Source organism: Lethenteron reissneri, chromosome 7 (assembly GCF_015708825.2).
Source record: "Lethenteron reissneri isolate LAM-NWPU_2019-01 chromosome 7, ASM1570882v1, whole genome shotgun sequence".
Taxonomy (NCBI): domain Eukaryota; kingdom Metazoa; phylum Chordata; class Hyperoartia; order Petromyzontiformes; family Petromyzontidae; genus Lethenteron; species Lethenteron reissneri.
Window position 1 is genome coordinate 932,842 of NC_083785.1, and position 11,940 is coordinate 944,781.

Here is an 11,940-nt window from a genome sequence, read left to right on the forward strand (position 1 = left end):
CGTTTCTCTCCAACTGAGCATTCGATTCCCAGGGGACCGGTCGCAGATGTTGACGGTGACATTTCTGACGAAGTCAAGCCATCGGATGCCAAGGAGGCATCTTTGGCATCGCGTGTGGAAGGACTGGAGCTGATCCAAATCAGCTTGAAGCAATGTCCAGGCCTCTGCAGCCACCGTACAACAACGACACTGACAAAACACCTCTCTCGTACACCCCCGCCATAGATGTTGTGGTGCCACGACCGCTCAGCAAGCGCCACGACTCCCCCCCTATCCCCGTCCTGAACGCACACACGCCGCGCACACACACACAAGCAGCACACACACACGTAGTGTCCCGGCGGGGGGTCACCTGGCACCACGGGATTTCATCCGAAGGGCCCCTAGGTGGGAAGTCCCGCGGTTTCCCGGTGCCAGGAGATTGGCCGACCCCCCAGGACAAATCACATTGGCTTAAAATTGTATGGGCGCACAGAAGCTCACCGGGCTAGCAGCAATGAGTCACTCATCGCACCGGGGAGGGGCCAGGGTGAAATATTAAGCGAACCGCGCAGACGGTGAGGTCAGAGGGAAATGATAGTGCACACTTGCAGGTGTGTATTCGCCAGCCAGGCGGCCTCCCAGATTAAACCAGCTGAGTCAGGGGTAAGGAATGCGGCCGCAAAGACATTGGGCCGGGAAATAGCGTATCGTAATGCTCTAGGTAACGGCAACGAAATGTTTTAAAATCACGATTGGCTGCGCAGGATGACGTAACGTAACCCTGGATTTTCGAAATCACAGGGCATAAAAAGGGGAACCCGAAACGGTTCAAGGGTCTTATCTCCAACCGCCAGGCTGCCCAGACCGACGCCCCGCCTGCCTCCTTTGAGCCACTCGCTAGCATCCGTGCGACGCTAGCGAGTGCAGCTACGAGACAGCGATAGGTAAAGTCCTCTCTCATCTCCATCCCTCCGACTCTCACAGCGTCCGTGCAACGCCGCGAGTGCGGCCGTCAGGTACGTGGCAGGGCACGTGAGTATTTGGGGGATTGGAGAGTGATAGGATCGGCTCTGCTCGCAGAATATTTCCTCCGGGCAGTGCAGAGTTTTTGCAGCCGCGAATAAAGACATGAGCACAGAGCTTCGGCGCAGTGTTGGTGACTCGAGTGTGTGTGTTCGCGCTGCCGCTTTAGAGCGAGTCTTAGCGTGGCTGCGGGGCATTGTTTAACCACCCGCCGGCACGCGTATTCGCGAGCCCTTGTGCGGAGCGGCTGCGTGGGCGGACGCACGGTGAGAGAGAGGGCAGAGTCGCAGCACGAGCGCTCGTTAAGATAACCGCCTGCAGAAGCGCGCTCGTTCGCGCCGCCGCTATAGCGTTAGTCGTTGTACGGGCACGTATCAGAATACAAGCGCCAGCACGGGACGCGCGCGTTCACGCAGCCGCCTTCGCATTAGTGGTGGTATACATACGCGTGTGTGGAGTAACCCCGTGCGGCAGTGAGAGGGCACCCGCGCGGGAGGACCGATCACCCGATCGGGGGGGGGCCCAGCGGGAGCTGAGCGATGCGGTGGAGGAGGGAGTGGAGGGGGCGAAAGTAGCACCCCACCCGCCCAGCGAGGGCGGTAGGGGCGGACGTCTGCCCCCACAATGTGATGCTACAGATGACCCTAACAATTACCTAGGGCCCGATCTCAATCCTCTCCCCTCTCATCAAGATATTTGAGACTTTGATGAAAAAAAGTTCCTCGGAGCTCTGTGCATGGCCCTATCCTGTTTTCTCTGAATGTCAACAACCTAGACATCTAAAATCTGCACTCTGACATTAATATTCTTTTTCTGGCGACACAGCTCTGATAGCCTCCAGAAATTGCATGGAGGAGTTAGAACAGCATCTACAATAAGACTTCGATAATCTTCAACATAATGCCCTGAAACTGGTCCTCAATGCTAAAAAAAACAAAAGTTTTGTCTCCTGACTGCCCCAAACCTGTATCTCCACTCATGAACATTGCAGCTCTGGACTCATTGTAGGTCAACAACTTTAAATATCGAGGCATTATCCTGGATTCGAACTTTCAATAAGAGGAAGAAAAAAAGATTCCTACACGTAAACAAACTCAGTTTTCCACCTCGACGCCGTCTGTATAGTTAATACCGCCATCCTGCCCTGATTTGATGATTGTAACATCATCGGCCACCCAGCTTCTGAATCTACCTCAAAACGTCTCATTCCGTTCTACCACTGCTCCCCATGTTGCTATTGAGTTCATCATTGCAACCTGGGAGTTATTTCAAATTCCCCCCCTCTGAATATCCGTAGAGACCATCACTGGGCTGTCTTCATCCTAAACGTCCTCTTAAACAAATCCACCAATTACCTAAAGGACCACTCAGTTCCTCAAACTCCCTCCCATGACCTCAGAGATGCCTCCTTATTACTACTAAAAACACCATTTACTAATACTTTGGTAAAAAGTCTTCCCACGTTGCTGCTCCACGTTTCTGAAATACTCTTGACGCTCATTTAGAACGTGGTTCCTTCCCTTTCCTCTTCCGTCTTTACCTCTGCCATTGGGCCGAAACCCAGGGCTCACTTGCACCTGCACCTATAGATTCATTTTGGCGTCTCTTGCTCCCACACGGGGTTTGCAATCTATTTTTTGACTTGCGTGTGTTTATGTCACTGTTCGACTAAAGTATAGCGCTTACTTCCACATGTACTTTGATTGTTCTGGCGCCTATTGCTCTCGTATTATATTTTAACGGTTTTTTTTTACTATTAACATATTTCATTTATGACCTCGTTTTTTGTGCAATATTTCTCAAGGACCCTGTTCTCTGCAATATTGATGTTTTGTCCTCGTTTTTGTTGTTTCTGTGCTCACGCACCACGGATCTCCCTTGCAAAAGAGCCAGTCAATTGGCTGAAGGGGACTATCCGCCTCACAAATCAAATAAAGTCAAACTGAAAGGGATGGAATAACCGGCCTCAAGTTTGCCACCTTAATACTTCTGGAAAACAATGGACCAGAAGGCAATGAAACAGACCCCGTATTGATTTCATGTCACTTTATTATTCAGAACCCGCCAAGACAGCACCTCATAATACGTACAGCATGGTTGTGTTCTTAAAAAACCTGAACGTATAATGAAAAATCTTATATCGAAACCTATTTTCCCATAGGGTCCCATTATATTATCTAAGATATATTCATAAGAAAGGGGTTTCTTACCCAAAACCTGCTAAAATAACACTTTTTAACACAACTAAGATATTTTCATGCACAAATATGGAGAATAATAACTAGACAGGTAATTACTACTATTTATTTTTACGAGCTAAGGCCCACCGAGCTATGTAGCTCTTTCTTTCTCAGAAGCGACCTGGCCATCAAAAACGATTGCTGAACGAAGTGGCTCATCACGTGGACATTTATAGCGGTCAAATGCTCTAAACACGTGTTGATTCTAAATGTGGAGAGAAAAACCGGAGGACTCGGAGAAAAATCAACGCGACCACGGAGAGAGAGAGAGACACACAAACTCCAAATATACGGCAGGCATCAGGGTCGGGATCGAAGCCATAACCTCCTGCATACCAGGCGAGGTATTTTAACATCTCGCCACCCTGGCGCCCCAATTAAAAAAACAAACCGTACACTGTAATTTACAAACCATAAACTGTGGTGCACAGCGTGTGAGGTGATGCTGCTGCTGCTGCGAGGTGATGAGGGGTGGAGGGGAGGATGAACGAAGGGACTGGAGGAGCGGTGTAAGGCCCACAGGGTGGTGGAGCGTTTCGTGGTTTTAACCACGTGGCTTTGGTGTAAGCAAGTGGCTGTGAGGATACAGAATGCAGCGGGCAGGCAAAACGGACTGAACCGTGTAAAATGCATGCACGGACAAATGACACGACGTGCATTTACTCTGCGTTTTTTTTCCACTGAATTTTTTAAAATTTAGAATAAGAAAACAAAACAAACCCCGTAAAAACGAAACAAACGAGAAGTAAGCCGAAGAGAAGCATTAATTTATGACGAACGTAATAAAATTAACGTATATATCGGCATACGGTACTTTTGAGTGAATTGCTATTGCCTCTCGTGTGCACTCGATCAGATTTCTGCGTATTTTTTTTATGTTGCTTATTCGGTGATAACCTTCGTCTCTGGGTGCCTCTTCAACCTCTGTTGGGTCCTCCTTGGCCAGGCCTCGAGCATAGTCTGGCTCAGACCTTGACACAGGTTTTTTAATAAGAAGAATAGTGTCAAGTTGGAACGAGCCGCTGCTACACCACACAATACTCACTCCTCGAAGACAGAGAGCGAGAAGACGACTCGGAGGCACGAGGAGGAACCACACCTATTATTAACTATATATTTTTTGACCAGGTTAAGTCCTACTGAGCTATGTAGCTCTTTTGCAGGAGCGACCTGGCCACAAATGACCGCTCATCGAAGTGGCTTATCGTCACGTGGAAATTTACAGCAGTCAAATACTTGAATAAACGCGTGACGTTGATTCTAAATGTGGAGGTGAAAAACCTGTGGACCAAATGAAAAAATCCACGCGACCATGAGGACATGCAAACTCCAAATATACAGCAGGTGTCAGGGTCGAGATCGAAGCCACGACCTCCTGTATACCAGGCGAGGTAGTTTACAACCGGCCACAGACACGCGGGAGGGTTGCAGCAGCCAGGCAGCGAGTCGGTGCCAAATCCCTCCACCCCCCCAAGCTCTGCGGTCCTCTATATGAAGGTGTTGTCGGACAATTACTGAGTGTTTGCATGTGAGAGGAAACCAGAGCACGAGGAGAAATCACATGCGTGCGCGGGAAGAAAACACTCGAGCCCATCCAGACAGAAGAGGTGGGAGTCCACATTGCTGCCGTCACCGCTTCTCCCCGCGAGCCAGGGTACGGGCTCCTCCTCGACTCCCACGGGAAGGCAATCCGTCGACATTTGCGCGATCCGCCAACCCTCGCTGCCTCCGCAGTGCTGGCAAAACGGCGCCTGCCTGTGCGAGCACCCTCAGCACGCCTGTTGCGACAGCCCCGGCATCAGCGGCCCTGCGGCTGGCCGCTTGTTCCACGCTGGGTGCACAACTCCCGCACGCGCGCGAGGCATCTCTCGTTTCAACTCCATTCCGTTCCTCGCACACGCTACGACGAGAGGGCTTCAGCGGAGGGAGTTCGTGATTCCTCCGTTGAAGGAGCGCGGGACTGCAGGTGCTTGACTGCGTGGTCCACAGTTTGAGTTGCATGGCCACAATCGCACGGCTCTGGCTCGTGTCTTTAATTTCACACCGATAAAGATTGTGCGCTTCTCTTTCAACACAAAAACATATTTTAGCAAGGCAGGCTCGCACCTCAAATTTCCCAGCATCCAATAGGGGTTCTTCTTCGGCTTAATATTGTTAACCTTTAGTAGTATTATCATGACATAACGGTGGAGCAGTAGCGCAGTGATGAGCACTATAAACCTGGTGACCCGAGCTCAATTTCCTACGCACGGCTAAAATCACTGGCGAGTGATAGCTGAACCAATCCTTCACGAACCTGCACCGAGTATAGAACCAAATCAAGCACAATAAATAAAAAGTGGAGTGTTCTTTACATACACTTTTTAGGTGAGGGCGCTGGTGAGGTGGGAGAGCTGGTGGGGTGAGTTTGATGATAGCTGGTGAGGTGAGGGCACGGGTGAGGTGAGGGAACGCCGGCGAGGCGAATGTGGGTGCTCATGCCGCAGGCGCTCGTTGTGCTCGTGGAGTCTCCGTGCCCGCTGGGCGAGGCACACGACGAGCAGCAGCCCCAGCGCGAGGGCGCCTCCACCGGCTCCCAGCGCCCCGCCACGCGCCGCGGTGTGCGACGCGGCCCCCTCGCAGCGCAGCCCCTTGTACCGCACGTGCTCCTGCACGCTGCACCTGCGGGGCCGCGCGACAGAAACACGGAGGCACCGCACGGCGAACGTCGGCCGCCGATCGCCGCCAAGCGGTTGGGAGCGTCGCCGCGGCGCTCGTGCCAGGCTTGGTGCACATTGGGGCCCACGCGAAATGTCGGAGGCTCGCTGCTGGCAGGAGGTCACGGGACAGGCTCAGGTGACATGGGTTGACTGACCGAGATGACTGGCAAAAGCACCACCTGTGCCAACTCACTGATTTTTTTTTACCTGCTTGGTGCTCCGTTTGTTATTGTGAGCCTCGCTCGTCTGCTCTTCGCTATTGTTGGAGAACTACTGCCTCCTACTGCCCAGGAGTGTCCTTCACGGACATCCTCCATACAGGCCATCTTGACACCGCTGGTACCAGTCATTGGCAAGTCCACTCAGCGTTGGCTGGGCATGTGGGCGCCAACATGACCCAGCCAACCTGTTGGAGGAGCTCACCGATGGGACTGTGTCCAGATCTTTCAAGGATATGTGAGCTCCTCAATCCATTCTAGATTTGAAGCTTTCGTGACTGCAAGGATTCATATTCTTAGGTTTTTTTCGGTAAAGTCACGTAGATAAAAAAATTAAAATTAAGTAAAAAAAATCACGACGTTTCGGAGGCAACACAAGCTTCCGTCTTCAGGTGGAACCGTCACAGCACGATAGCTGTATCAAGTGAGAGAAATTCCAAGAAAACAGTATTTGCATATATACTGGTTGAGGGTGGAAGGAGCCAAGGTAGGCCCTGAATATTATTTTTGTGAGGTTCGGTGCGGCTGAAGCACGTTGTTAGGAATGAGCCTTTGTTGTGTAAACTAGGTGCGGATGATGTAAAGGTGCGTGTAAATGGGACTGATCCTTTTGTTATGTAGAGGTGATGCGGCTGAAATCGCTGCCAGGAAATGAGTCTTTGTTGTGTAGAATGGTTGACTGAGCCTTTGTTATGTAGAGGTGGTGCGGCTGAAATCGCTGCCAGGAATGCTCCAAATATGTGTAGTTAAATCTTTTTTGCATGGTTAATAACATCTTTCCAATGATTACTAAGTTTGTACCCATCATCACGGTTGAAATTATGTCTGTATTTGTATATTTGGATGGCCTCGTGTACAAACCTTTGATGGTAGCCAGGAGGCTTGCAGAGTATCTTGGTCTCGGAAAAGACAATTTCATGAGAGCCCACAGCGTTGTAGCAATGATCGGCAACGGCGGAAGAATCAGTTTTGCCGTGTTTCAGATCTGACTTGTGCTCGCGGACACGATCAGAGATATGACGTTTCGTTTCTCCAATGTAGCAATCACCACAACTGCAACTCAGTTTGTAGACCCCAGGGTATTGTTAGTCAGGAATGACATCTTTCACAGATAGAATTAGATCACGGATTTTATGTACTGTACTGAAACGGACTTGGAACTTATGTTTGTTTAGAATTTTGGAGATCTTTTTGGTCATGCCTGCTATGTATGGCAACGTGATAGTTTTGATCGGAGTTTCATGTGGCTGTTTCTGTATGGTGGGAGAAACAGCTTGGCGGATGGTGCGGTCAGAGTATCCGTTCATCCTGAGGGCCCGATGTAGATGTTTTAATCCAGTATGATTAAACCCAGGATGGATCATAGGCAGGCCAGCCTGAACTTTTGAAAATGGTACACAAAGGGCTCCACATTTCGCTTAGAATACCCGAAGATTCGTATGGAGTAACAAGCCAGGTAATCTCTACACAGTATTACACAGCTGATGAAAAGACAATGCCACTCGACTCATCCAGAGTGAGATATCTGCTGAACTATAGCTGGGAATAAGCACACTGTGCAGGTGTGGAGCCGTCTCCACTCTCTCCAGAACTGCCCCAGGCAGGTGCCTTGTTTTTTGTGGGAGTCATCTGCAACTCCTCAAAGTGAGCAGCAATGAGAAAATAATCAGGATGCATAGCATGGTTGACCAATTGGGAACCATTCTTTGACAGCACCCATACATCGATCAGTTTCACATTGAATCTGTCCCAGATGTAAATTGATCTGGTGCAGCTTTACCTGGGCCTGCCCACCATCGTGAAGGTCCCAAATGATTGTGAGCAGAGAGCACAAATAATAACCCAGAGCCGTGGCCTATTTATGGTTTCATAGGCCTTGACCATGTCAATGAAGCAGAGATGTAGGTCCTGTTGAAATTCCTTACACCTCTACTGTAGGAGACGCACAGAGAATATGGCATCCGTGCAGGACTGCCCTGGTCTGAAACCACTGTGGGTCTCTGCAAGCCTCTCCACACACCACCACACAGCAAGCCGAATATTCCACCTTACATGTCCACATGGCAACGACAACACACCACTCAATGAACACCACACCACGCAGTCATAATTTCAACGTGTAACACGCTGCACAGTACTCGCTCACTCTTGAGAGAGAGAGAGAGTTCGGCTCAAGAGGCGCGGGGAAACACAGACAAGCAGCAAGGGAGCAGCCTCACAATGAGCCGGCGCCAACAAGTGCCCAAGCTCTGCTGTCCTCTATATATGAAGGTGTCATCAGCCAATTAATGAGTTTGCATGGGGGAGAAACCCACACGCGTGTGAGGGGGCAACACTATATCCCATACAGACAATAGGTGGAGTCCACATTTTTGCTGTACTTCTCTTGACGGGAAGGCATTTTCATTATATTACTTTACATTTGCGTGATCCACCAACCCTCGCCTCTACAAGTGCTGGATTACATGCCATGTGCATTCCCACCACCACCCCGGACGAAGTGTGACACACCGCCCACACACTACCCAGCAAGCACGACCACACCGCACGTGAGCTGCTGTAGGCTCCAGCTGCACACAGCAAACATAGCACACGACCATCGTACAGCGACTTCCACCTCTCCACTACGTATGTTGAACTTCTGTTGCACCGTACGTAGTCAACTGTGCTCATCAGAGGTGCGGGGGAAGGACAACAAACTATATACAATAACCAGTTCTAACGAAAATAGTTGTCAATCTCGATTTAAAAGTGCATACATAGCTCCAGTGGTTTCCTAATATTGGAAGGAATTCCAGACGGCCGCATTAGCGAGCCGAAATTCGCCACTGCGAGGATGACCAGAGTTCCCGTGATGATGGTTTATGCTCGAGAGCAGCAGGGTATTGTGGTTCATTTGTGGCAAGCACTTTGGCACCCAGCAGCAACAGTACCGCATTGCTGTAATCTCATTCCCGTTCGCAGAATTGCACCCGAATGTATCACGTTACTGGCCTGGTGTGAATTTGTCGTGATTCTTGTGGAAAATTGGTCAGAAATTAATTGTTAAAATGTCCAGACTTGGCCATGATATTTCCACACTCTCAGATTTACATCTGAATTATCGCGCGCCGGCTAATAGAATGGTGGCGGCTTTCCCACTGATTCAGTTTTTACGTGGGGGGGTCAATACTATTTCACCAGCACCTGGCCAGAACACAAATCTGGCATTATTTTTTACCTTCATGAGTGAACAAACCGGTTCTTCAACGGCCATTCCCAGTGCATTTCGATCTGAACGTCGTGCAGAGATTTCAGACATTTGTGGCAGTCTACTTTGTTGAACTCTTGAAACTGTCAATAAAATGTGGTTACTCGTGTTAAAGGTAAATGTGAAAGCCGTTCATCATAATAATTTGAATGAGTCTCGTGACATTTTATCTCGTAATGGTTATGATTATTAATTCAAAAACCTCCCAAATAATGTAACTTGTGGTAATTTTTTTCTCATCTCAAATTTCATTCATTGTGGAAATACAACTTTGGCAATGTCCCATCACAAGAGGAAATGACGGCAAGTAACGGTGCTTTTTGTGTGTTTAGTTTGTTGTTCCTTTACCCCCGCACCTCCCATTAGCACGGTTGGCTACGTACGGTGCGAAAGAAGTTCAACGTACATACCGTACACAGGATAACTGCATTTGCACTGCAGTTATGCACAATTGACTGCCTGTACGGTCATCCTTCGTTCTACGGCAACGAAATATACGGAATTCCGCTAGAATGTTAATTCAATATGTGTTACGTGAAATCACATTTACGGAGTTTGGAATGTCTTAAATTATTCATTTTGGGGGGAGAAAAAAAATGCCACACTGACGTTTGTGTCTGGGACACTATTCATACTTTACTGGTTTCCCACGACTTACATTGAGTATTATTTTTTTTGATCATAAGATTATTGATTTTCAATTAAATGTGTTTCAAAAAGGTTTGCTGCATTCCTAACCCTTTCCCGTTCCGAGACGTCTGCAAGTTGCAGGGTGGGTCCCGTTCACCGCTGAATCTCGGAATGCGCAAGCAGTTCAGCGTTAATTTTATTTAAAGAGGTGTAGTAGCGCCGCTGTTTTTAAAGACATTGTACTCACTTTAGAAAACTGTTGCAACACGACTACCGCACTCTACGATAGCTGGCTCCAAACTGTGCCACACGCCCTCCCGTATGGCCCTTTATTTCCGATTACGTTCCGATGACGTACATCATCGGAACAGAATCGGAATAAAAACTGGTGGGAAAGGGTTCAGTGTGATTTTATTACCCTCTTGGGGCCAAATCCTTTCTGAAGGATTGCATCTCCAATTCTATAATGGAAGTCAATGGGAAACAGGATTCGATATATGCAATTTAACTTTACGGACTTTTCAGCAAAGTATCCGTTCCATATATCGGGGGGATGCCTGTACGGTACTTCATCTGAAGTGTAACATTTGACGCCAATAAATAGAGCGGCCGGGGAATCGAACTTAAGAGCGGTTGGTGGATTTCACGGTGCAATCCATCCCAAAGCCCCATAAAAATGTTTAAATGTGTCCGCCCGCGATGTAAATCTCGAGCGGTGCCGCGGAGGTCGTGTGCTCGCACCTGCAGAACGCTCCAATGGCCTCGATGAGGTGGCACGTGCCCCCGTTGTAGCAGAAAGTGGGCACACTCTGCAAAGGGACACGCAGCCTCCACGCCGGTGCGTATATCCCGGGCCGCAGGTCACCGGGGGAGCGGCCGTGGGAGGCGGGGGTGGCGGTGGGGGAGGCGGGAGAGGCGGCGGGGGTGGCAGGAGGAGGAGGAGGGGGGTCCTCGCCGTCCCAGACGCGGAGCCCAGGCGCCTGAGTTCATTGAGCGGCTCGTTGGTCTCGTGGTGCAGGTGTCTCAGGGAGGACGTGAAGAGCTGCCACTCGGTGCGCTGGGTGCGCACGTCGACGGACAGACGGTCGGGCGCGGCGTCCGTCCGCGTGACGTTGCAGAGCGAGGGATCGAGGGCCGTAGCTGTCGCGTCGGCGTCGCCGCCCCGGGCAAAGGCCGTGGCGACGCATGGGACGTCGCTCGCTGGAGATTCACCACCCCAATAGGCGCCGCTCGCCCGGCCGCTGTCCTCCTCCGCCGCCGTACCCGCCGCATCGCTTCCCACGGCCGCCGCCACCGTCGAAGGCAGCTGCGCCCCTGTGAACGTTCTTCCATCGTGCGTGGGGGAGCCGAGTCTCTGCGACGGCGGCGCGGAGCTGCTCCACGCCGCGGACGTGAGCGACGTGCTCCCTTCTCCGCGGGCGCCGTGGTTCAGCGCACGCGCTTCACCAGGTCCGAGCTCGGAGGGCCGAGGAGTTCGGACGGATTCCTCTCCGGCCAGGGCACCGTCCCAGGCAGCGGTCTCACGCTACACCCATGCCGGGCTCCGTGTCGTCTCCCCATATTCAGCACGGGTTGATGCGACCTGGACTGTGCCGTATGCTGCCGAGGGGACGCCGACCTCCGCACGCCCTTCCGCGCCGAGGTCGCGTGCCGCCACCGCGTCTGGAAATGTGTGGGATTACCGACAGGAGAGTTAAACCGTTTCAGATTTATTCCCATTGAAAATAAAATGCTTACTCTGGTTTCTGATCCAGCCCCAGGTCGCTCAGAAGTTGAGCAAGTGGCTCACAATCGGAAGGTCGTGAATTCAACTCCCGGTTGGGGTTGACTCAACCAATCGTCCCTCTGGGATGGGTAAAGTCAGTGTCACTTTAATGAGAAAGTTAACCATTGTGTTT

General features: G+C 50.6%; 1 protein-coding gene across 1 annotated transcript; it reads right to left on the reverse strand.

Annotated features, from left to right (window-relative positions):
• Positions 1-3,076: 3,076 nt before the first annotated feature.
• On the reverse strand, positions 3,077-11,933 carry LOC133358758 (mucin-5AC-like). The gene is made up of 3 exons (XM_061577201.1): positions 11,913-11,933; positions 10,784-11,567; positions 3,077-5,906 (listed from the first exon to the last, which is right to left on the reverse strand). The coding sequence occupies exons 1-3, from the start codon at positions 11,931-11,933 to the stop codon at positions 5,596-5,598; spliced, it is 1,116 nt and encodes a 371-aa protein (XP_061433185.1). The 3' UTR covers positions 3,077-5,595.
• Positions 11,934-11,940: the final 7 nt, after the last annotated feature.